Raw genomic sequence first — 27,294 nt, 5'->3', positions numbered from 1 at the left:
GCAATGCATTGAAACTCCAGGAATAGTTAAGCTGCTGAAAGGTTGTTTTTTCCATTTTTGTTTTTTTATTTCATTGTCATTTCAGAAATCTAATAATCCATTAAGAGCTAGTACTGTAGTTAAATTTTTGTATTGCGTACTTCAATATAGAATGCCCCAAAATACTGTTAAATCCGCCTCTCATACCTTAGCTGTGGTAAAATAGCTATTTCAATTCCAAATGAATTGTTAACCCACAAACTTCTGCAATATGTTATATTTCTTTAGCAACTTAGGAGCCCTAATCATGAACCAGGAGCCCATTGTGCTATGCACTGTATAAACACAACAAAAAGATGATCCTTGCCCTAAAGATCTGAAAACCTAAGTATAAAACGAGGTCCAACAGATGGATGCAGACAGATGAGGGAGTACAAGGAAACAGAGACCACATTGGTCAGCATGATAGACAGCAGTCTCAGCACACTAATGATTGTCAAGTTCTTTGTACGCATCACAGAAAAGGAGAGCTCTAAGGAGAGTTTTGAAGGATGATAGTAAGGTCGCTTTGTGGATGTTAATTGGACCTCCTCTGAAGTGTGAGGGGCACATGGGAGAAAGCATGAAGGTGCTTGTTTGAAAATTTAACAAGTGGGAGATGGAGGCTGGCATCCTGGACTAAGGGGAGGTGGGAGTTGACACCTCAATAGAAGATGAGTGTGTAGAGTTCTGTTGTGAAGGGCCTTGAAAGTGAAGCAAATAGCTTATGTTAATGGTAAAGAATGGGGGACCTAGAGGAAGGATACAAAGAGAGGAATGACATGGTCAAAGAAACTGGTTAGGAAAATATTTGCAGCAGCATTCTGAATGGATATGAGTGGGGCAAGACTGCGTTTGTCAAAGCCAGAGAGAAAGATGTTGCAGTTAATGAGACATGAGCTGGTAAGACCATGGTTGAGAGTTTCAGCTGTGTGGATGGATAAGTAAGGATGTAGAGGTGTTGTGCAGAAACAATTGGCAAGATTTAGACATAGACTGGATGTAAGGATACAGAGAGAAGTCTGAGTCAAAAATGCCACTCAGATTATGGGCCTCAGTGACAGGCAGGATGATGATCACAGTGATTGGGAAAGGAGGAAATGGGAAGTTTTAAGAACTATTTTAGCCATGTTGAGCTTGAGCTGATGGCTGGATCCACAAGGAGACGTCAGAGAGACAGGCCATGATTTTAGTTTAGTCAGAAGGAGAAAGTCTGGAGAAAGAAGTAGATCTGGGAATCATCCGCATAGAGATGGTAACTAAATTTGCGTTTGCAGATGAGATTGCCCACAGATAAGGTGTTGAGGGAGAAGAGAAGGGGACTAATGGCAAAGTCCTGTAGAACTCCCAGAAAGGGATGGGGGCTTGAAGATTCTCCAAAGGACACACTTGAAGGAGTAATTAGAGAGATGAGGAAAACCAGAAGAGGACAAGATTTCAAGAAGAGCATGCTAGGTGGTGGCAAGGGCAGCTGACAGGCCAAGGAGGATGAGGATGGGGTACTGATTCTGAGCCTTGGTAAGGAAGGGTTCTTTCAAGACTTTGGTGAGAGCAGTTTCAGTGGAGTGCAAGGGATGAAAGCCAGATGGAAGAGGTTCTAGGATGGAATACTGTGTATGTGCCCTTAACTTAGAATGCTGTTTTTAGTGATCATGTGTGTTTCTTCAAATGGGCCTAATTGTCTTTTTTTACGGTGATGTAACTCCACTGACATCACTGTAAATGAAAGAAGAAACAGGCCCAATATCTTCATTCATTCCTCCATCAGTGGTGCTGTGCCATCTTTTTACTCTTTTGGACTTGGTACTATTTCTGCATGAGAATACCATTTTTTGTATTATTCTAAAATAAAATGCAGTTCTTCCCAGTCTTCAATCTATCTCTATAAAACCAAATTTGAGTAGGACAAAGCTAATTAGAAAGCCCTTTCTGACCTGGAGGAGGTCAGATAGAGAAATCATGCAGAATAGAGAGTGTATATGTTGTGCTGCGTCAACTCTATAGCCAGTAGGGTTGTGAGAGTCCACACTCCATTGTTGACTAGTCTGATTATTTGGCACTCAATTTATAGGATGCAAGGACAACTGGGACCTGCAGCCCCCACTGACCTGGATAACAGGACTCCTCCAATGATTAACTCTCTTGTTATATGGTGCCTGACTAGACATCCACCAGAACCCAAAGGGAACCACCTCTCATCACTCTTGCTGCATATCAGTGGGAGATATCCAGATGCAGCACATCTAGACTGAGCACACAAGTTTGCAGTCAGTAGTGCTAGTTGCCCTAGAAAGGTCTACCTACCATACAGATTATGTACAAAACAGCAGGTGGTGATATGTTGGTAGTGAGGGCTTCTAAAAATAGCATCTGCTTAAAAGAAGATCTATATTGCATAATTTCTTTGTAATAACTGCAAAGGAGGGTGAACTCTAACATAAATGAAGAGTTGTCTTTTTGATGTAAAATTCACAATAAAACACTTTTACAAAACTACAACTCTGTGGCACTAGTTATGTGGTGTTTTAAAGCATATTCATAGCTAATGCATTTGAAAAACTTTTTTTTTTTAAATATATAGGTTCCCTCTGCAGTTTTACCAAGATCAGTTGTAGCATGGATTATTAGCAAAAGGATTATTACCTTTGCAGAATAAACTTCAACTACTGCTCCTGTTGACTGCAGCAAGCTTTGGCAAAGACATGTGCAAAATAGACTTCTTCCTTTCTTGAAATGTGCTGTAAGTGAGAGAAGAAAGATTATCTTGACTTTTTTGAGCAGTAGACTATTGGAAATGTTTAGAAAAATAGAGACTTACAAATAACTTACAATAGAAAGATGTACTGCAAAAGAGATGTTGACATTGAGGGAGGAGGGATAGCTCAGTGGTTTGAGCATTGGCCTGCTAAACCCAGGGTTGTGAGTTCAATCCTTGAGGGGGGCCATTTAGGGATCTGGTGCAAAAATTGGGGATTGATCCTGCTTTGAGCAGGGGTTGGACTAGATGACCTCCTGAGGTCCCTTCCAACCATGAGATTCTATGAAAAAAAATTTCCCCTTTATACTTTTGCTCAGGTCACTCAACTTTCAAAAAATGATAGAGAAAGCTCAAAGGAAAATTGCAGACAACTATGCTCTAGTGACAGTTCTAGCTTCTTTATATTCCTGAAAAGCAAAACTATCCTTCATGGGCTATTAATTTTTAAAGTCATTTATCTTAGAGCAAAGCTGTATGTATAGAACATAATACAGAATATCAACATAGTATGGTATAGCTAGTGACTGTAGGCATTGTGACATTATAACTCCAGGATAAACTGAACAAAAATGAACTATTCATTACTTTAGTTATATCCACCCTGACACTTCCCAAGTCAGTTTCCCTGTCATGCCTTCCAGCAGTCCTCCTTGGCTCTCTGCTGTTTTCACGCTTCAAGAAACAGCTACAATAAAATACAAGACTAATAAATATCACTTCACTTTTATTTAACCTTGCCCATGGAGAACACTATGTTGATATGTGTATTAGATTACATACAGCATACTCCTGTTCATCCAAATAGCATGGGGGACATGGATTTTATTGAGATAATCGGGAGTTTGGATAATTGAGAGGCCATTGAATAAGCAGTGGGGGAAACAAAAGTACTATCACTTTCTGTATTTAGAAAGAGTGCACATTTATTGAAAAGTAGATAAGAACAAACAAACCAGGTTGCCAGGAAATACTAGCTCACACAAAGCACGCTGAATACAGAAGAATAAGCAGTCATAGTAATCCGCTACAATACAGCAAAGAACTCTGTTATATCAACCTGCTTTTTAGTACTATTTAATTTTTCTACTGTCTGCATATATAACTTTTGAAGTACCAAGATGTGCAGGTAGTTAACATTCTCCTGACTTCAGAATAAACACTTGTTCACTGCAGCAACTGCTGTCAGTATCTTATCCAAAGGTGCTGCTATCTTTGACTGTTCCTTGTCCTTGTCCTTTTCAGCTGTGTCCATGAGCTAAATAGCCATTATGTTGGTTATTTTGTATACTAAGAGGCAGTGTGATACTGAACTGGGACTCAGGAGACCTGGGTTGTATTCTCTGCTATGCCAATGCCCTACTGTATGACTGGGACTCTGGACAAGTTATTTTTGTTTTTCTCTGTACGCCTGGGGTCCCCTCTCACTCTTTATCCATCTTGTTTAGTTAAATTGTAAGCACTTAGCTAAGGGACTCTCTCTGTTTGTCCTGGGCACTGCCTTGATGTTCAACCTCAGTGAAGCCTCCAGGTGCCATTGTAATATAAATAACATCTAGGTCCTTAGCTTTCCATTTCTGTTGATACATAGGCACTGCTACCTTTACCCTTCCTTGTTCTCATTTTTAAAAAATAAATAAATATATAAAAATTGTCTGGACCTTTAATAAAAATATGAAACCAACTATTTAATTCTCCTAAAATTATTCTTTTGACCACTTAATACAACCACCGAGGCTCTGGGGGCAGAGATCTTGTTTTTTGTTTTGATTGCTATTTTTTATTGTTGTAAGGCACCCTGTACATCTGTGTTGCTTTACAAATAAAACTGTACTAATTGAGGAAACCACTGCATTGCTTTCAATAAAGTGTTAGGGCTTTTTCTGCCATGTACCAGTTTGCTTTTTGCTTTTTTTTTTTTTCCCAGCTTTTTTCCACTCCTGTACAGAATCCTAGTGGTAGTAGTAAAACTAGAGTAAACTTCTGTCATTTGTTAAAGATTCAAAATGAAAGTGGTAAGGTGATTATTTTAAGCTTGTGTGTTTGTTAAATTTTCAATTCCTTTTTTAAAAGTCACTAGTAAAATTTATTCTTCTTCTTAGAGTGCTTGCTCATATAAATTCCAGTTAGGTGTGTGCACGCATGCACCATGTGCATGGAAGTCGGAAACTTTCCCTAGCAGCTACCCATCGGGCCAGCTGTGGATCCCCCTGGAGTGGTGCTGGTATGGCGCTCTATATACAACCCTGCTGGCCCTTTCAGTTCCTTCTTACCACCAGTGACGGTTGTTGGAACAGTGGTTTCTTGTTCTCAAGTGCTCCACTACTCCCTAGCTATCTTTCTCAGCTCTATATATAGTTACCCATTGTTAGTTAATTGTTATCTCTAGTGTTAAGTATAGTTTATAGCAGTTGGGGGGGGTCTTCCCCTGCAACAAGTGCCCCGTGGGGCTCCAGGGCATGCCGTTCAGGGCTTCAAACTTCGTAGCGCCTGCGGCAAGCCTACACCCACGGGTGATCCCACGACTCCTGTCTTCAGTGTCTGGGGAAGGCCCACCAAGCTGACAAATGTAAAATTTGCAAGGCGTTTAAACCCCGTACCAGAAAGAAGAGGGACATTTGTCTGAAACAACTCCTCCTGGAGTCTGCTCTCCATCCTTCACAAGACTTGGCCCCGAACACCTCGATGCGGTGCCGTCTACACCACCACAAAAGGACTCAGCACGCCTGCCTAGGGGCTGGCAATCTCCTGGGGCCCAGAAGCGCTCCCCCCAGCATCGCTCCCAGGCCATGGGAGGACCTCCTCAGAGGCTTGAAGCGGACATCGCGGCCTCGGCAGGACACAGTGCGGACCATGCCCATAAGGCTGACAGATCCTCCAGTAGGCCTCAGCCCATACAGGCCCTTGGTCCCCTGGGCAACCCCGCACTGCCAGTGCCCCTGCAGCAGGTGGAGGAAGTCACCCTGCCCTCCACTCTGGACACTTTTGAGGCCACTAGAGGGCTCATTGAGATGACTGCGCCTGTGTCCCTGGCCTCGAGGCCTCCACCAGCTCGAGCCCTGGTACCGTGAAGGCGGAAACCGGCAATGTTTGGAATTTCTGCCGCCAGATCAGCATCACCGCGCCGCTCTGAGACCTTGCGGCACCACTCAGACCAACATCATTCCGTGCACCGCTCTCCGTCGCAGCGCCGCACCCCTCCATGTTGCCGATCACGGCACTGCTTTCCAGCATGGCGGTGATCTCTGGCTCGGCACCGTTCTCCATCGCAGCACCAGTCTCCGGCATGGCACCGCTCCCCGGCACAGCACCGGTCACGGTCGCACTCTCAACGCCGCGCCCCATCGAGGCGAGGTCCAACTTCTCTGCACCCGTCAACCTCACGGCACCACTCTCCACAATGGCACCAGTTGCCATCTGGATCTCGCCATTCCTCACGGTACCCATCCCACCCTTCAGGGGGCCGCGGAGCCTTCCTTGGTGCACTTGGCTCCCTTGGCCGTCACGCTCCCAGTCTCCCTCCCTTAGGTCGGGTAGGGCATCGGGCGCTTCGGACGTACACCAATCAGGCTCAGGCAGTCTCGGACAGGACCCCTCAGTGCCTCACTGGCAACCCCAGTGGCAGTTCTGGACCCCCTGAGTGTACCACCAGGCCCAGGGTGCGCATGCGCACACGCACACACACGTTGTGCCTCCGCCTGCCATGTTCAGGGTCCCGTCTTCCCGAGGCAACCCTCAGCTCCCTCCTCCAGACACCGCACAAACTCTGGAACCAGCCCCACCCCCAGTGGCGGCTACTCCTGGTGCTCAGGAGGATCCGGACCCAACAGATCAGGGGGCTGTTTCAGACCCGGTCCTGCCGGTCGCATCCTCCTCATCTCCTGACGAGGCTGTGGTGGGCACGTCCATATCCGGCCCACCTCCCTTAGACTTCAGGGCACTGCAGGAGCTCCTCCGGCGGGTGGCCCTGAACATGAACCTCCAAGTGGAAGAGATTGTAGAAGAAGAGGACCCTGTGGTGGACATCCTGACACCAGAAGGGCCTTCTAGAGTAGCCTTGCCAGTTGTTAAAATTATTCAGTCTAGTGCCAAAACAGTCTGGCAAACTCCAGCCTCCATTCCCCCATGGCCAAGGGAGCTGAAAGGAAGTACTTTGTCCCCACTAAGGGGTACGAATACCTTTTTACCTATTTCCCCCCCCACCCCATGCTCCCTGGTGGTGGATGCGGTTAATGAAAAAGAAAGGCAGGGTCGCCCCTAAATCAAGGGATGCGAAATGCCTGGATCTCTTTGGGAGAAAGGTTTATTCCACAGGTAGCCTTTCCCTTCAGATCACTAATCACTCGTGATCCTTAGCAGATACAATTACAATTCTTGGTCTGTTTTTCAGAAGTTCCAGGAGCTTCTCCCATCTGAGTCATGCACAGAGCTGGAGGCCATTGCCAAGGAGGGCAGGCTCGTGGCCCGGACTCCTTTCCAAGGCTCCCTGGATATCGCGGACGCGGCAGCACACACACTGGCATCTGGCATCGCCATGCGACGTAACACCTGGTTCCAGTTCTCCCACCGGAAGTCCAGCAAATGATCCAGGATCTCCCGTTTGACAGTCAAGCCCTTTTCGCCCAACAGACCAATTTGAGACTGCATAGCCTGAAAGATTCACATAATACCATTAAGTCTTTAGGCATGCATACTTCGGCAACTCAGAGAAAGCCGTTCAAGCCACAGCCCACCCAACAGCGATCCTTCCCCACTAGACCCAGGCAGGATTCCTCCCGTAGGAGGAGCAGATACTCTCGGCACAGGCCATCGTGCCCTCCTCCTGGGCAGAGCCAGGGACAATCCAAGCCCCCTCCAAGCCCTAAGCACACCTTTTTAAGATGCGCATGAGGACGGGTTACCAGTCCACAACCTGGTCAGCTATCCTCCCTTTCTGAACCGTCTATCCCACTTCTACCGTGCATGGTCCCTTTATTACATCGGACCGATGGGTCCTCCGCATGGTAGAGGCGGGATAGTCTATCCACTTCTGTTCCTCCCCACCCTCCCACCCCCCTTGCCCATCCCTCTTCAGAGACCCCTCTCACAAGCAGCTACTTATTCAGGAGGTCCAGTCCCTCCTTGCTCTAGGAGCCATGGAGGAGGTGCCTCAGGAGCTCAGAGGCAAGGGATTCTATTCACATTACTTCCTCATTCCCAAGGCAAAAGAAGGCCTACAGCCCATTCTGGACCTCAACAAATACATTGTCAACTTGAAGTTCCGCGTGGTATCCTTGGGCACAATCATTCCCTCACTGGATCCGGGAGACTGGTGCGCCGCCCTCGATATGAAGGACACTTATTTTCACATTTCAATCACTCCGTCTCACAGACGTTTTTCTCTGCTTCGTGGTGAACAAGACGCATTATCAGTTCACAGCCCTCCCATTCGGCCTGTACACGGCTCCTCGCATCTTCACCAAATGCATTATGGTCATGGCAGTCTTTTTTCGCCGCCATCACACGCATGTCTACCTGTACCTGGATGAATGGCTCATATGAGGCCGGTCTCACCAGCAGGTAGAATCACAGGTGCAAATGGTCAGAGACACGTTCAACCACTTGGGCATCATTCTCAATGTCAACACATCTATTCTCACTCCAACCCAAACAGAGTTTATGGGGGCGGTCCTGGATGCAAACCAAGCGAGAGCATTCCTCCCAGAGGCCCTATGTCTAGCCCTTGCACACATATTCGCCGGTCTCTGTAGTTTTCCCACTACCACAGCGAGGCAGTATCTCAAGCTGCTGGGTCACTTGACATCCTGCACTTACGTGGTGCAGCATGCCAGGTTGAGGCTCAGGCCCCTACAGGCGTGGCTGGTGTCCACATATCGCCCGGGCCATGACAGTCCAGACATGGTGCTCACCGTCCTGAGGCATACCCTCAATTCCCTGCATTGGTGGCTGGATTCCCGTTCCACCCTCCCCAACCCACTCTGACTCTGGTAACGGACACGTCCGTGCTGGGCTGGGGAGCGCATCGCCGAAGCCTGACGACTCAGGGTGTATGGCAGGTAGAGGAGCTGGCCCTGCATATCAATATCAAAAAACTCAGGGCTATCCACCTTGTATGCCAAGTGTTCCTGTCCCACTTGCAGGGCCATTGTGTAGTGGTGCTGACGGACAACACCATAGCCTTGTTTTATTTAAACAAACAAGGCGGGGCCCGGTCGTCTCCTCTATGTCAGGAAGCCCTTCTACTGTTGGAATTCTGTCTAGCCCACTCCATCCTTCTCCAAGCTTCATATCTGCCGGGCGTTCAGAACGTACTGGCAGACAGCTTGAGCAGACGCTTCCTTATACACGAATGATCAATTCGTATGGACATTATCCACTCCATTTTCCGCAGCTAGGGGTTTCTCCGAATTGATCTGTTCGCCACACGGACCAGCAGGAAGCATCCAACCTTCTGCTCCTTCCGGGGTCACAGCCCGGGCTCGATCGCGGGTGCCTTCCTGATTCCATGGTCTGGTCAGTTACTGTACACCTTCCCGCCATTTTCTCTGGTCCACAAGGTGCTTCTCAAGGTCCGCAGGGGCAAGGCGGACGTCATACTGGTGGCCCCAGCTTGGCTTCGCCAGTGCTGGTACCCCACTCTCTTGGATCTGTCGATCCACGCCCTGCTGCATCTACCTCTCACCCCCGACCTCATCTCACAGAATCATGGTTGTCTCCTCCATCCAGACCTTCAATCTCTCCATCTCATGGTCTGGAGGATCTGTAGTTGAACTGGGCTGAGCTTGCCTGTTCGGAGTCGGCGAGACAGGTGCTTCTGGAAAGCCGCAAACCTTCTACCAGGATTATGTATGAAGCAAAGTGGAAAAGGTTTTCCATTTGGTGTGCTCAACGGCAGGTGCTCCTGCTCCAGGCTTCAATCCTGTGCATCCTGGACTATTTAGTGCACTTAAAAACCAGCATCTGGCATTTGGCTCTCTTAAAGTCCACCCAGACATTGCCGGGCGTTCCATGTTTGCACATTGGGACATTTCCTAAAAGGTCTGGAAAAAGTCCATCCCCTGATGAAGCCCCCTGTGCCGGCCTGGGACCTTAACTTAGTCCTCTCCCATCTCCTGGGTCCCCCTTTCAAGCAGCTAGCTTCCTGCTTGCTCCTCTGTCTCTCCTGGAAGGTTGCCTTCCTAGTGGCCATTACCTCAGCACGACGTGTTTCTGAGCTACGGGCTCTCACGTGTGAGCCACCGTATACCATTTTCCATAAGGACAAAGTTCAGCTTAGGCCTCATCTAGCTTTCCTACCAAAAGTTGTATTCCGTTTCCATGTCAGCCAGGATATTTTCCTGCCGGTTTTCTACCCAAAACCGCATGCTAATCTTTGAGAGCAGCAGCTGCATTCACTGGATATCAGAAGGGCGCTCGCCTTCTACATAGATCGAACAAAGCCATTCCGCAAGACAACCCAGTTGTTCATCGCTATAGTGGAACCAATGTAAGGTGCGCCGGTTTCTTACCAGCAGATATCTTCATGGATCACAATGTGTATTCGTGCTAGTTATAACTTGGCAAATGTCCCTCCGCCTGCTGTTACAGCTCACTCCACAAGAGCTCAAGCCTCCTGCAGCCTTTCTGGCACATGTACCTCTCCAGGAAATCTGCAGGGCTGCCACATGGGCTTCAGTGCACACCTTCATGTCGCACTATGCCATCGTCCATCAATCTCGTGAGGATGCGGCCTTCAGCAAGGCGATTCTTCAGTCTGCAATACCTTGACTGCGACCCCACCTCCAAGATAAGGTTTAGGAGTCACCTAACTGGAATTGATATGAGCAAGCACTCGAAGAAGAAAAAACGGTTACTCACCCTTTTTGTAACTGTTGTTCTTCGAGATGTGTTGCTCATATCTATTCCATTCTCCCCCACCACCACCACCACCTTCCCCTGTCAGAGTTGCTGGCAAGAAGGAACTGAACGGGGGTTGGGCCGGCAGGTCATATATAGAGCACCATACCAGCGCCACTCTAGGGGCTCCACAGCCGGCCTGACGGGTAGGGCTAGGGAAAAGTTTCCAACTTCTGTGCATGCAGTGCGTGCACAAACCTAACTGGAATAGATATGAGCAACACATCTCAAAGAACAAGAGTTACAAAAAGGGTGAGTAACCGTTTTTTTGTTTTGTTTTTTTTTAAGTCAAGGCTATATCAGCATTCAGATTCTAGAAACTTTGAAGAAGCATGAAAAAGAATTGTATAAACCTTATAGTGATAGGTGCAATTAAAAAAACCTGTGTAATAGATTTTATATAAAATCTATGTAGTTGAGAGTTCTAAATTTGTTTAAGTGAACATGTTTTGCATAGTTGTTGCATTTATGGTCACTGCTGCAATGTGAGTCTCAATTCAGACCTCCTTGTAAATAAAGACTTATAAAAATCCAATCCCAGTTTTATAAAAATGGCTTCTTGGTTTCTAAAATCCAACTGTGAAATTTACTTTTGTAACATTGTTCCCTGCGGTAAAATATATACTTTTTTTTTTTAGAAATGTAATACTTTAATTCATTTATAATAGCAACTCTATATATAAAAAGTATTCTTTTCTCAAATGTAGAACAAAGTTTTTCTATCCTTTTATTTAACGTAAAATAAACAAACACCCTTCAAAAAGACATTTTCCTAACTTTTCATGACATCATGTATATTTCTCCAGTGTTTAAATATACCCATCCCAAGAGTAATAGGACTTCGTGTCAGAGAATGATAAATATTTTAGACAAGCATATTATAAGTCAGACGTGAGGGGGGAGGAAAACAAATTGGTAAAGTGCACAGTTACCCCTCCTTGAAATTAATCCCATGTTTTAGTAATAGTACAAGACTGTTTTAACAATCTAAATGAGTTTCTACAAGACACTAATTGTTTTTGCTGAAGCAGTTCTAGTAATGAACAAAAACTCCATTCTTTTACCTACCTATGAAGTATAAACCAGACATTTCATCAGTTGCTACCTTGTACACGAACTTGAATGACACCTTCCAATGATTCTGCATTTTCCTCAATGGATCATCAGTCTGTATGATTTCCCTAGTCCCTGTTTGCCAGAAGCTGGGAATGGGAAACAGGGGATGGATCACTTGATGATTATCTGTTCTATTAATTCCCTTTGGGGCACCTTATCGGAAGACAGGATATTTGGCTAGATGGACCTTTGGTCTCACCCAGTATGGCTGTTCTTATGATGGAAAAAAGGGGAGAGAGATGATGTGTTTGATGCAGAATATTGACCACACATCCTTATGGCATCTACTGTTGGGCAATCTGTAAATTGTCTTCGGCAGTCTTGTGCATTGAAAGGTATAGAGAATGGCAGAATACTGGCCATGGAAGGAAGGAGGGAGGCATGAAGGAAACAGACAGTAGAGAAGGCGTCAAGCTTAGATGACTGACGGATACCTTAAAAATATAATTAAAGAATAACATTATACATTTTGTCTGCTGCATATTTGCTTTATCTGGATAGCAGTGTCATTTGGTTTTACTGTCCATGCTGTCTGTATTAACAAAATTTAAGTGGTGGTGGTAGAAGAGTGTAGCATAAACATAAAAGGTAAAATAACTCCATTCTTTTTATAGGAACTCAGTGGCGAAAGGACCAAGAACAAGATTTGAAAAATGTCCTGAAGAACATTGACCAAGACATTCCATTGGTATTTGTCAGCGGAAATCACGATATCGGCAATGTTCCAACACCTGAAACAATAGATGATTATTGCAAGCACTGGGGAGATGATTACTTCAGTTTTTGGGTTGGAGGAGTTTTCTTTCTTGTGCTTAACTCACAGTTATATTTTGATTCCTCTAAATGTCCTGAGTTAAAGCAGGCCCAAGATGAGTGGCTTGATGCACAACTGGCTGTAGCTGAAAAACAGATGTGTAAACATGTAATAGTATTTCAGCATATTCCTCTATTTCTACAAAACCCGGATGAAGACCATGACTATTTTAACTTGGAGAAGTCGGTTCGGCAGGAGCTGATGGAAAAGTTTCATAAAGCAGGTATCGCTGCTACTTGCATTTAACTGATTTTTCTTTTCAGCACTATGATGTGAACAGCTCATATCCTGGGATACAATAAGTGGACATTGGGTGGGTGAGTGTGTTTCCTCTCTCTTTCCTCTACCTTTTTACAGGTTCTATCTTTTAAACAGTAAGCTCTTCAGGGCAGAAACTCCTTTGTATAGCATTTAAAAGAATGAGGTTAACTGGGGTAACACAAATGAACTACATACAGTAGGTAAACTTTCTCCCCCCCCGCCCACACACACAAAAAAAAAAGAAAAACAAACAAACAAACAAATAATCCTTCCTTGACAGCCATTAGTTTGGACTGCCTATTTGACAAGAGTGTAAGAGAGATGTGTCCCAAGATGCTTGATTGTGTGAATGGACAGTATCCACAGGTTGAAGCCTCCCACTGCTAAGTGTGTGTGTGTGTGTGTTTGTGTATAATATATAAATATTTTTTAAAATTAGATCCAGAGAATAGGCTGTATCCCATACAAGTGAAGCACCAGATAATACTGATTCAGGTCTGGTTTAGAATGATGTGATTGACAAATCTGTTTGATCTGACAGGTGTAAAGGTTTACCTATGGTAAAGAGTAGTTTCAGGCAGGTCAGCTCAACTTTGTGAGCCGGGCAGGACACCTCCCATTTTACATCTCCCCATAAAAAGAAGAGCTGCTGTCACAATGAAATGTCATTGCTTCATATCACCATGTATTTTACCTTGATCACTTCAGAGTCATTGTCCATTTTTAAAACGCACTCTGCGTGAACCAGTCACAAAAAAGAATAGGTATGGTTGTTCTAAAACAATGACCCAGAATTTCACATACATGTTTTGAGGGGTATTTAAGTCTATGCCTATGGGTGTGTATGTTCCCTGCAAAAATTGTCAATATTTTATTTCCCAAGCCCAGAAACTATCGCAGTAGTTCAGCAAGCATCTTTGAATTTTAACATTTTAAAATACATTTGTTTTTAAAAAACAAAACAAAACCCAAAGTTATCCCTTGGTACTGTTAAAATTTAAACCTTTTCTATCACAGAGATTCACTGACATTGCAATATACCTCACAGATGCGTTATTACAAAATCATACTCTGCCACATTTTATTTTAGTTATTAGATCCCTGCTGCCAACCTGACCCTAATATGAAATAAAATGTCCCAGAGGGATGGGAAATAATATAAGGGTATAAGGAAAAGTATCCTCTTTCAAGACTATCCTGGAAGATCATAGTGGAGGTTCTTGTACAAAATATAACCTTTCCATTTTGTCCTTTTTAATCTTTGTGAATTAAATTGTTTAGCATTTTTTAAGAAAAATACAATATGCATATCTGTTTATGGAGTTTTTTTAAAGAGCTGTTCATATCAGTACTAGTTTAATAGGAAATATCTTTAATCAGGTAAATACTTGTACATTTGTTTTAAAGTGTTTAAAAATGTATGTGTGAGATAGTGTTACTTGGGCCTTGTCTACACTGCAGAGTTTTATCGTCAAAAGGCAGCTTTTGGCGACGAAACAATGGAGGTGTACATGCTGCAATGCCACTTTTGGTAACAAAACTCTTCAATTTCAGCAACAAAATAAAACCACCTCAATGAGAGGCACAGAGCTTTTTGCGACAAAGTGTCCATGTAGATGCTGCCGTTCATTATATCACTGTAACTGGCTTCCCCCAGTATCCCACAATGTCGGTCATGACTTCTCTCCTCACTGTTTTGAACTTGGCTGCCCTGCATTTCTGCCTCACAGGAAGGCACCCCTTCCCTTTCAGAGCTCTGTGAAGTTCTGACAGCTAAGCATGCCACTCAGCTCCGGCAGCAAAGAGGAAATCATTAATGTGGAATGCTGCTCTCTCCCGCACTATGGAACACACAGGCAAGCAGGCAGAGGCGTGTGTGTATGTGTGTGAGACTGCTGTGCAGGCAGGCGGGGGCTGATGTTGGGGGTGTCCCCCTTCACCGCCTCAGGACTGGTTGCTTTTGGTGGTTGGCTGAACTTAGAGAGACAGCATGCCAACACACTCCCTCTCCCCCGACGCACACTCTGTCTCTCTCACATACACACTCCCCTGACACACATTCTGTCTGTCTCCCACACACACACACACTCCCCATCACGTGCTTCCCCCCGCACACTTCAGTTGAAAAGCGGCTGGCAATCTAGCACGATGCCCATGGAACGATAGGATTGTGCAACCTGCATCATGTGATGCTGTACCTGCCCCATGAGGCATTGAAAACCCTTCCCAAAGAACCCTGGGGCCAGTTGCACAGTGGGATAGCTACCCACAGTGCACTGCTCTCTGCCAATGCGAGAGCTGCTAGTGTGGATGTACTCTGCCGACACAACGAGCAGTGTGGACATGGAATAGCAGTTTAAAGTGCTTTAATTATAGCGATAAAACTCTGCAGTGTAGACAAGGCCTAAAATGAAATGGGTGTCATAAGTCTCCCGGAGGTAAATAGGCATTAATGTAGAGTCAAAACATTGCTGTCTTCCAAGTTCATTTTCATTCAGTTGACTTACTAACATTTGGTACCATTTTATAATTGTGGCATTATTCCTTTGATATCAGAATTAATTTATGTAAAATGCCTTCATTGTAAATGATACTGTATTAAGCACTAGTGCATTATATACTCCTGGGGAAATTCTGTACCAAAAAAATTAAAAATTCTGCACAGTATTTTCAAATTCTGCAATATTCTGCATATTTTATTTGTCAAAATAACACAATTTAATCACAACAGTTTCAATTATTTTTGGTCATTTGTTTCAAAATACCTATCAGCAAGTATGTCTGTAGCAATACAGACAACAAAAAATAATCAGAAAATGTTTTTTGACAAACAGATTCCTTTACTAGGCATATTAATACAGAACTCTGAGTAATAATAATTCATTTAAACTACAATACAGAACTGTATTTCCTGCACCCCTCAGAAGCAGTGAAAAGGGTTTGAGGGAGTCTGGGTTAACGAAGGAGCTGAAGGAGAGGGAAATAATTTCTGGGAAGGAGCCTAGGTATGAACTTGGAGGGTTGTTGGGTATGGGTGGGACAAGTATGGAAGAGGTTGCGGGGGTGGAGAGGGACTGCTAGGGAGCTTCCCCATGTAGATGCTGGCTGACCTCTAGCTTCTCCCATTCAGTCAGGCACATCTGCCCCTGTACTCCCATGTGGCCCTGCACCCCCTGTTCCCCCATGTATTTCTGTGCCCCCACTCAGCCACCCGCTTGTTCCTTTATGGCCCTGCACCCCCTGTACCCCCAAGTGTCTCTGTGCCCCCACTCAGCCACCCGCTTGTTCCTTTATGGCCCTGCACCCCTTCCCCGTCCCCATGTGACTCTGTGCCCCCTCTCAGTCACCTCCTGCCCCCTGTAGCTCTGCACCTCCCTCTTTCTTTACCTATGTGGCTCTGCACATCAGCTCCCATTCAGCCCCTGCCCCAGTCTGTCCTCCCCCACTAACCTTTATGAGCCCCATCTGACCCCTCAGCAGCCCAGGCTGTCTGTCTCCCCATAGCTCCCCACAGCGGGTGCTGTGAAGAAGACCAGCTCTTTCTCTTCCCCAGCTGGCTTGGAGCAGCTGCTGTGTTCTAGCACCACAATGCTCTCTGGTGGGCAAAAGGCAGAACTGCCGCAACATTCCCACACAAGCTTTTTTCTGCGCAAAATATTAAAAGTATGCACTGCTCATTAATTATGCACGCACAGTGGTGCAGAATTCCCCCAGAGTAATAGTGTTACTGAAAATTAGCATTCCACTTGCCTTTTAAAGTTCACGTTATACAGTGCTTCTCCCTATCAGAGTATTTCACAAAACTACATCTTGCATAGTCTTATCCTGCCATTAAACTGAAACTTGGTTGCCTGAAACCTTTATCAGTATATAAAGGTCAATCATTCCTATTTTCTGGCTGGTTGCAACCATGTTAACACTTCAAAGAGCCATCTCTTCAGATAATGTTTTACAGAGTTAATTAATTTAAAGATAACATTAAATAGTACATGGCTGTTGTATTTAACTTGGTGCATCCATGGCTTTTTTATAGTCTCTCTTCTTTCAGTGATATTTCATAATCTATTGGTAGCTGTACTTAAAATGTCTATACTTTAAATATGTTAAAACTTTATCAGAGCACCAAGATAGCTTTAATTTATGGGAAAAAGAGACAGTAATGAAAGACCACTCTATTGAACAAATCACCCACTCCCAAATAATAAGAGCCACATTGTGTTCGGATCACTTACTACATTTGTATTAATTAAACAAATGAAATGAGGATAAAGTGCTAGAAAGCTAGCAATACAACAGCTTAACTAAATAAGCTGTGAAAAATTCTCTGACTCAAAAACAGAACTCTCTGTGGCTGAGTTTCCTTAGTAACAGATGCATTCTGCTTCCTTTTTTTTTATTTTTATTATTCTCTTGAAGAGCCTTCTTTGTAGGAGTATAAAAAACAGTTATCATGGTAGCACAGATGTGTAGTGACACCAGTTATTTTCTATCTTTATGCTTTTCCCAAGAATTAATCAATTTCAGCACACCCTTGGTTATGAAATTGGTTTTCCCCCATATAATTCACCTCATACATACATGGAGGAAAGAGAGAGACAATAGATAACAAAGTCCCAGTGTACTCTGCTTATTTTCTGGGGAAAAAAAACCCAGACACTCTGGCTCTTGCAGGTTAAGGAGGTTAACCTTTTGATCACTTAATATTTATTCTAATTTTCTAAGCTGAGAAAATTATTCTGTCTTTTTAATGAAAGGTTTTTTAACACCCCTCCACGCCCTCACCTGCCAGTGTTCTACTACTTTTCTCTGCCTCAGTGGGAATGACTTGAAATGCTATACAAAATGGTTTGTAATGATGAAAAATTCTAGTAAAGAATTCTCTTCTGTAAAGGTTAACAAGATATTTTTGTCTGAACTTGGAATATTTTTCCTGTTTTTAAGTCTGTCTGTCTGTCTCTCTCATACCAAAAAGCAATTTTAATGTTGGGGGTGGGCGGGGAAGAAATTGCCAGGGAAAGTGAAATAGGGAAGACATTTGCACTTAATAAAGGGCTATATAGCAATAGGTAAACTTGGTTGTACTATAAATGAAGAAAAAGTACATGGAGATATTTAGGAAGTAAATGGTGTTTTAGCATTCAAATATTGCATAAAGTTTCTTCAGATTAATTAACTTGATTTCAGAAACCTCAATATCCTTTTCAAGTTTAGAGCTCAGATTTGGTGCGGTTACTCTAATAATCAGTTGCATGTTTAATATGTTTTTAATCTGATTTCAATATCTCATTCATTACAAACAAAGATAAAAGACTAACTGACAGAAGCTACATCTGGTGCAAAATGCTGAATTACATTTCTCACATTAGACGTGTCCTTAACAGTTGAGCTAATTAAAGATAAAATCATGTCCTTATGATAAATATTTATAAATTGAAAATCTGGCACTTGTAAATGTGTATTATTACTTTATGAAGTTAAACCGTACAGATAACTATATATCTAACAAATTATCCATTTTCCTGTCTATAATCAGAGATTTTTGGTTTTGAATGTAATAGTAGATTAGCTCAATCCAAAACAGTTTTTATCAGCAAATAGAAATTTGTTTCTGAAACTATAATGCTTTAACTTCTGAGTTTTAGACCTCTGTTTGAAAAGGCCAGTCTCCCTTATGTGCGCACACATTCTCTCTCGCTCAGTGAAGGTGAAGAAAACCTATGTGAAACATATGGAGTGAAAACATATTTGACCTACCCTAACGCTTGTGCATTTTAGGATTTGCACCTGCAATATCAGTTGGAGCCAATGGATTCTAAAGGAGTTGTAGGCGTGCTCAGCTGTTCAAATTTTTATAGTGCGTTCACAGGTGTTTGCACCTGAAAAGTGCAGGCTCAAGTGTATGTGTACACAGTTTTGTATGTGAAAGGCTGGGTGCAGGTCACACTGAAAACTTGGCCCTTAGTTCATATTACTTGAACAAATATATATTGTTTCTTAAAACTGAACAATTGTTTATTTCGTACAAAGCATAATTAATTGTGACTCTATTTTATTTAAATAAGTATAGTTTTGTCAGTAAATTACATATATTTGTGACTTGAAAATGTAACTACAGGTCAATTTAAGTACTCATCCTGCAAACACTTAGTACTCTGCATACACGAGCAACGAGGTTGGTGGGACTGCTTAGATTAGTAAGTGCTTCACCCAGTAAAGTGATTGCCGATAGCCCTAATTCAGCAGAACACAAATGTAATTAAAAGTTTTGTTGAACTGGGAACTAGTTTAGTGAGCAGATTTATAGACCAAAGAGATTAGGGAAGAGGAGTTTGTGGTCAGGGATGACACCAAGATTACAGACACTGTTATGTGAGAGATTTTGAAAAGATGATTTTGTGCCCAAGAGAGTGCTGCTTAGAAATGCAGAGTTGAAGAAAACCTCTTCGTAAAACAGCAAGCAAGGAAGGTCTGCTGGTGGTGGTGGTGTTTTTAATTAAAAAAGGGGGAAAGCCTGACATTTATCTTGTGGTTTAAAAATATATATATATTTGAAGGTGAAATAGACAAATAGCCTTTATATTAAGCAACAGTGTATATAAAGATGAAGATAATCAGTCTGAGGTTAAGAGCTGGATTGTTCCTTATAGACTCACCCACGTCAAGGGTGGGAGCGATTCCAGAGTCTTTGTGCTCTCTGGCATGCACTCCCTGTCCTGCCCCCCCCCCCTTTTAAAAAGGTATAGAGAATGCTCAACTTAATGGCCAGCCAATTCTGTTGGTCCATGTGGAGACATAGCCCTTCCTTCTTCCAGCCTGTAAAGGCTGGCTAAAGGTACTAGTATCACACAGTTCTTGCACTCATTCCATTATTAAGGGAAAATAAGAGTAGAACAGTACTGGGGGGGAAGGGGGGGCTAGGAATCACAGAAGTATAATTAAACAATAAGGCAGGACCGGGGTCTAATTATTGTGATAGAATTACCCTTCCAGGGCTTATGATGCATTACACACAACTAACTTCCTCTGTTCCACTACAGTGCAATTATATCATAATCATCCTGACCCCTTTTCCCTGGTGCTGCAAAACTGATATTCTAAAGGGTTTATTTGTAAGTAAGACTATATTTCATTAGAAGAAGATGGTGCTGCAGTTTTAAAGTTCTAAATAACCTCACTCCGCTCTCTTGCTGACAGGGGAATAGACTTCTTTAGGATGTTCATATGTGGCTTCTACTCAAAGATGAAACCTTTCCTGTCCGTCATACATTACATTTCAGGGTACTGAAGATTTAATTTGTAACTAAATTTTAGCTACCTAGATGTTCTGTAATTGTTTCTAATCCTTTAACATTCTGGTCTGGCCACTTCTACATTCCTCAATGTTGTAGTTAAAAGAAAAGGAGTACTTGTGGCACCTTAGAGACTAACCAATTTAGTCTCTACAGCTCACTTCAGCTACAGCTAGAGCTCACTTCATCGGATACATTCAGTGGAAAATACAGTGGGGAGATTTATATACATACAGAACATGAAACAATGGGTGTTACCATACACACTGTACCGAGAGTGATCACTTAAGGTGAGCTATTACCAGCAGGAGAGTGGTGGCTGTTTCCAGCAGTTGACAAGAACATCTGAGGAATGGGGGGGGGGGGGCCGGCGGAGGGAAGAAACATGGGGAAATAGTTTTACTTTGTGTATTGACCCATCCACTCCCAGTCTCTATGCAAGCCTAAATTAATTGTGTCCAGTTTGCAAATTAATTCCAATTCAGCAGTCTCATTGGAGCTGTTTTTGAAGTTTTTTTGTTGAAGAATTGCAACTTTTAGGTCTGTAATCGAGTGACCAAAGAGATTGAAGTGTTCTCCGACAGGTTTTTGAATGTTATAATTCTTGACGTCTGATTTGTGTCCATTTATTCTTCTATGTAGAGACTGTCCAGTTTGACCAATGTACATGGCAGGGGGCAGCTGGAAATGGCCCACCTTGATTATCACTACAAAAGGTCCCCCCCACCCCCTCTCCTGCTGGTAATAGCTCACCTTAAGTGATCACTCTCTTTAAAGTGTGTATGGTAACACCCATTGTTTCATGTTCTCTGTGTATATAAATCTCCCCGCTGTATTTTCCACTGAATGCATCCGATGAAGTGAGCTGTAGCTCACAAAAGCTTATGCTCAAATAAATGTGTTAGTCTCTAAGGTGCCACAAGTACTCCTTTTCTTTTTGCTAATACAGACTAACACGGCTGCTACTCTGAGAAATGTTGTAGTTAGTTGTTGTGAAACTAAACATGACTGATTGAAGGAGGGGGATTTTCTCAGGACCAAAAAGCTCAGGCTTGTATATAATTTCTTGTCAGAACAGTGCACTGCAGGTTGCTTCATTTCTCCAAAATGTGATACTTTTTTTTTTTACTTGATCAAGCATCCATATAAAGTGTGTTTAAAAGGTAGCGTTTTGAATTATATAAACTACATTCTACTTTCTGAAGGAATTTTATTCTTCCTTTACGTGTCCCACTGGATAATACATATTGTCTGAAAGTGTGAGTCAAAGCAACATAATCTAATGTTTATATTGGTTAGAATAAAAACAGGGATCTTTTAAAACTTCATGGTCAAGATTTTCAATAAATGCAGAGTTATCAAAATTTTGCAACAATTGTTAAGTATCATTTGAAGATAAACTACACGTTGTCTATTCATAGATTCATAGATATTTAGGTCAGAAGGGACCATTATGATCATCTAGTCTGACCTCCTGCACAACGCAGGCCACAGAATTTCACCCACCACTCCTACAAAAAAAACCTCACACCTATATCTGTGCTATTGAAGTCCTCAAATCATAGTTTAAAGACTTCAAGGAGCAGAGAATCGTCCAGCAAGTGACCCGTGCCCCATGCTACAGAGGAAGGCAAAAAACCTCCAGGGCCTCTTCCAATCTGCCCTGGAGGAAAATTCCTTCCCGACCCCAAATATGGCGATCAGCTAAACCCTGAGCATCTGGGCAAGATTCATCAGCCAGATACTACAGAAAATTCTTTCCTGGGTAACTCAGATCTGACCCCATCTAATAACCCATCACAGGCCATTGGGCCTATTTACCATGAATATTTAATTACCAAAACCATGTTATCCCATCATACCATCTCCTCCATAAACTTATCAAGTTTAATCTTAAAGCCAGATAGATCTTTTGCCCCCACTGCTTCCCTTGGAAGGCTATTCCAAAACTTCACTCCTCTGATGGTTAGAAACCTTCGTCTAATTTCTAATCTAAATTTCCTAGTGGCCAGTTTATATCCATTTGTTCTTGTATCCATATTGGTACTGAGTTTAAATAATTCCTCTCCCTCTCCAGTATTAATACCTCTGATATATTTATAGAGAGCAATCATATCTCCCCTCAGCCTTCTTTTAGTTAGGCTAAACAAGCCAAGCTCCCTGAGTCTCCTTTCATAAGACAAGTTTTCCATTCCTCGGATCATCCTAGTAGCCCTTCTCTGTACCTGTTCCAGTTTGAATTCATCCTTCTTAAACATGGGAGACCAGAACTGCACACAGTATTCCAGGTGAGGTCTCACCAGTGCCTTGTATAACGGTACTAAAACCTCTTTATCCCTACTGGAAATACCTCGCCTGATGCATCCCAAGACCGCATTAGCTTTTTTCACAGCCATATCACATTGGCAGCTCATAGCCATCCTATGATCAACCAATACTCCAAGGTCCTTTTCCTCCTCCGTTACTTTTAATTGATGCGTCCCTAGCTTATAATTAAAATTCTTGTTATTAATCCCTAAATGCATGACCTTACACTTCTCACTATTAAATTTCATCCTATTACTATTACTCCAGTTTACAAGGTCATCCAGATCCTCCTGTAGGGTATCCCTGTCCTTCTCTAAATTAACAATACCTCCCAGCTTTATATCATCCGCAAACTTTATTAGCACACTCCCACTTTTTGTGACCAGGTCAGTAATAAAAAGATTAAATAAGATTGGTCCCAAAACTGATCCTTGATGAACTCCACTGGTAACCTCCCTCCAGCTTGACAGTTCACCTTTCAATACGACTCGTTGTAGTCTCCCCTTTAACCAATTCCCTGTCCACCTTTCAATTTTCCTATTGATGCCCATCTTATCCAATTTAACTAATAATTCCCCATGTGGCATGGTATCAAATGCTTTACTAAAATCTAGGTAAATTAGATCCACTGCGTTTCCTTTGTCTAAAAAATCTGTTACTTTCTCAAAAAAGGAGATCAGGTTGGTTTGGCACGATCTGCCTTTTGTAAAACCATGTTGTATTTTGTCCCATTTACCATTGACTTCAATGTCCTTAACTACCTTCTCCTTCAAAATTTTTTCCAAGACCTTGCATACTACAGATGTCAAACTAACAGGCCTATAATTACTCGGATCACTTTTTTTCCCTTTCTTAAAAATAGGAACTATGTTAGCAATTCTCCAATCATTCGGTACAACCCCTGAGTTTACAGATTCATTAAAAATTCTTGCTAATGGGCTTGCAATTTCTTGTGCCAATTCTTTTAATATTCTTGGATGAAGATTATCTGGGCCCCCCGATTTAGTCCCATTAAACTGTTTGAGTTTCGCTTCTACCTCAAATATGGTAATGCCTACCTCCATATCTTCATTCCCATTTGTCACGCTACCATTATTTCTAAGATCCTCTTTAGTCTTATTAAAGACTGAGGCAAAGTATTTGTTTAAATATTGGGCCATCCCTAGATTATCCTTGACCTCCACTCCATCCTCAGTTTTTAGCGGTCCCACTTCTTTCTTTGTTTTCTTCCTATTTATATGACTATAGAACCTTTTACTATTGGTTTTAATTCCCTTTGCAAGGTCCAACTCTACTTGACTTTTAGCCTGTCTCACTTTATCCCTATATGTTCTGACCTCAATAAAGTAGCTTTCCTTGCTAATCCCTCCCTTCTTCCACTCCCTATATGCTTTCTGCTTTTTCTTAATTACCTCTCTAAGATGCTTGCTCATCCAGCTTGGTCTACAACTCCTGCCTATGAATTTTTTCCCCTTTCTTGGGATGCAGGCTTCCGATAGCTTCTGCAGCTTTGATTTAAAATAATCCCAGGCCTCCTCTACCTTTAGATCCATAAATTCTTCAGTCCAATCCACTTCCCTAACTAATTTCCTTAATTTTTGAAAGTCAGCCCTTTTAAAATCAAAAACCCTAGCTGCAGATTTATTTTTATTAATCCTTCTGTTCAGTTTGAACTGAATTAGCTCATGATCACTTGAGCCAAGATTATCCCCTACAACCATTTCTTCTATGAGGTCCTCATTACTCACCAAGACCAAATCTAAAATGGCATCCCTTCTGTTTGGTTCAGCAACTACTTGATGAAGGAATCCATCAGCTATCACATCTAGGAAAATCTGAGCCCTATTATTATTACTAGCATTCGTCCTCCAGTCTATATCTGGGAAGTTAAAGTCTCCCATGATCACACAGTTTCCATTAGTATTTACTTTATTAAAAACATTAAAAAGGGCTCTATCCAAATTAGATCCCGGTGGTCTCTAGCACACCCCAAGCACTATCCCAGGGGAGGCTCTAATAGTTTTCTTCCCCAATTTAATTTTTGCCCAGACTGACTCAGTCATATCCATTTCATCGCTTCTTATTTCTTTACATTCTATCTCGTCATTGATATACAGTGCTACTCCACCACCTTTACCTTTATTTCGGTCTTTCCTAAACAGCACATACCCTTCAATACCTGTAGCCCAGTCATGACGACTATTCCACCAGGTTTCTGTTATACCTATAATATCTGGTTTCACTTCCTGCACCAGTAACTCTAGTTCCTCCATTTTGTTACCTAGGCTCCTCGCATTAGTGTACAAACATCTTAATTTTTGCTGTTTGGCCTCATTCACGTTCTGTACCCTATTAGGCACGGTTATTTTACTACCAGTATAACCTATTAGACTTGTATCTACACTGCCCTTCCTCCTACCTATGGCTGTATCCACTCTTACTTCATTTTCTTTCCACTCAATGCTAAATTCTGGCATGGAGATTACCTGGACATCTCCCAACCATCTCCCCCAAATTCCTAGTTTAAAGCTCTCTTAATCAGTTGTGCCAGCCTCCATCCTAGAAGTCTATTTCTTTCCCTACTCAGATGAAGTCCATCCCGAGAGAACTGTCCTCTATCCATGAACGCCTCCCAGTGGCCATACATCCCAAAGCCCTCCTTATAGCACCACTGCCTAAGCCATCTGTTGATAGTCATAATCTTGTCACACCTTTGTTGCCCTTCTCTAGGAACAGGCAGAATCCCACTAAAGATCAACTGAGCCTCAATTTCCTTAAGCGTCCTCCCCAGCCTAGCATAGTCTCCCTTAATACTTTCCAGCGAGAATCTAGCCATATCATTTGTTCCCACATGAAGGATAATTAGGGCATTAAATGTCATGAAGAAGATGCTGCTAATGGGCTGCTGTGCTCACAGAACTGATATGCAGAAACTCATTTAAAGTCCATTATTCGGACAGCATGATTAGGGGGAAAAAAACACTCAGTTCTTTGGAACTACCAAATCTTGTTGCCTTGTCAAAATCTAGTCAGTTTCATTGATTGGAACCATTAAAAATAGTCTTAATTCTCCTCTTATTGGCATGGTTTTATTCTAGGATAACTATTAACTTCAGCAGAGTTACTCTTGATTTACCCACTGTTAGTGGGATCAGACTCAAGCCCTGTATTTAGACACTGTCATAACATACAGCTAAGGGTAGCATAAAATCCCTCCTTTACCTGTAAGGGGTTAAGAAGCTCAAATAACCTGGTTGGCACCTGATCAAAAGGACCAATAAGAAAAGAAGATACTTTCAAATCTGGGGGAGGTTTTGTTTGTGTTCTTTGTTGGGCTTTCTCAGGACGGAGAGAGGGACCAGGCAGGAAAAAAAAATCTCCTAAAACCCTACTTGAAATGAGCATCTAAGATTACAAAAATTGTAAGTAAAGCAAAGAAATGTGTTAGATTATCTTTTGGTTTAGCTTGTGAATTTTCCCTATGCTAAAAGGGAGGTTTATTCCTGTTTTTGGAACTTCAAAGTTGAGCCTAGAGAGGAATCCTGTGTTTTAAATCTTTTTATTACCCTGTAAAATTACCTTCCATCCTGATTTTACAGAGCTGCTTCTTTTACCTTTTCCTTTATAATAAAGTTCTTCTTTTAAGAATCTGATTTTAGAGTCGTAAAAATAAAGGGTCTGGTCTGTACTTTTATTAAAGGCAATTGGTTAGTATATTATTCTCAAGCCTCCCCAGGAAAGGGGGTGAAGGGGCTTGGGGGAATATTCTGGGGAAACAGGGACTCCAAGTGGTTCTTTTCCCTGGATGTTTGTCTAAATCACTTGGTGGTGGCAGCAATACCGTCCAAGGACAGAAAAAGGATTTGTGCCTTGGGGAAGTTTTAACCTAAGTTTTAACCTACGATAGAAATAAGCTTAGGGGGTCTTTCATGCGGGTCCCCACATCTGTACCCCAGAGTGGGGAGGGAACCTTGACAGGCACTATTTTAAAGGAAGTTCAGGAATTTTTGAACTGTTCGTTTGTGTTCAGGTGGTTATGAAAGTTCATCTTCGGTCTACAGATCAGAATGTCAATGTTCTTAGATATTTGTACACAATCTGAGTGTACTTTCAGTTCAGATTACTAGAGGCATGGTGATGTAGCTGATTGATTCATGTCTTGAAGACCTGATATAAAATCGCATTTCAATCGAGTTTGGTGCTAGTTGACACTTTGTCAGCATCATAAATCTTGACAGATCTCTGCATAATTGTTAGTCTCTGTTTGAGAGATGGTCATGACTTGGATCAGCAGGAGTTGTAGGAAACAGGCCCCTATGATTCTCTGGGATGATGAAACTCTCATTGGTCATGAAAGACTAGAATCATAGAATCATAGAATATCAGGTTGGAAGGGACCTCAGGAGGTCATATAGTCCAACCCCCTGCTCAAAAGCAGGACCCATCCCCAATTAAATCATCCCAGCCAGGGCTTTGTCAAGCCTGACCTTAAAAACTTCTAAGGAAGGAGATTCTACCACCTCCCTAGGTAATGCATTCCAGTGTTTCACCACCCTCCTAGTGAAGAAGTTTTTCCTAATATCCAACCAAAACCTCCCCCGCTGTAACTTAGACCATTACTCCTTGTCCTGTCCTCTTCCACCACTGAGAATAGTTTAGAACCATCCTCTCTGGAACCACCTCTCAGGTAGTTGAAAGCAGCTATCAAATCCCCCCCTCATTCTTCTCTTCCGCAGACAAAACAATCCCAGTTCCCTCAGCCTATCCTCATAAGTCATGTGTTCTAGACCCCTAATCATTTTTGTTGCCCTTCGCTGGACTCTCTCCAATTTATCCAC

At 42.7% G+C, this 27,294-nt stretch overlaps 1 protein-coding gene across 2 annotated transcripts in view; it reads left to right on the top strand.

Annotated features, from left to right (window-relative positions):
* The window catches only part of CPPED1 (calcineurin like phosphoesterase domain containing 1), an 85,730-nt gene that overhangs the window by 43,135 nt on the left and 15,301 nt on the right, over nucleotides 1-27,294 (top strand). The window contains exon 3 of one of the 2 annotated variants that reach the window (XM_073362375.2): nucleotides 12,400-12,822. The exons of the other annotated variant lie outside the window; for it this stretch is intronic. Within the exon in view, the coding sequence (XP_073218476.1) occupies nucleotides 12,400-12,822 (423 nt within the window). The remainder of the gene's footprint in view (nucleotides 1-12,399; nucleotides 12,823-27,294) is intronic. 2 annotated transcript variants of the gene reach the window in all.

Source organism: Lepidochelys kempii, chromosome 10, assembly GCF_965140285.1.
Source record: "Lepidochelys kempii isolate rLepKem1 chromosome 10, rLepKem1.hap1, whole genome shotgun sequence".
Classification (NCBI taxonomy): domain Eukaryota; kingdom Metazoa; phylum Chordata; order Testudines; family Cheloniidae; genus Lepidochelys; species Lepidochelys kempii.
The sequence above is the reverse complement of the archived record's forward strand: the minus strand, read 5'-3'. Positions and strand labels throughout refer to the sequence as shown.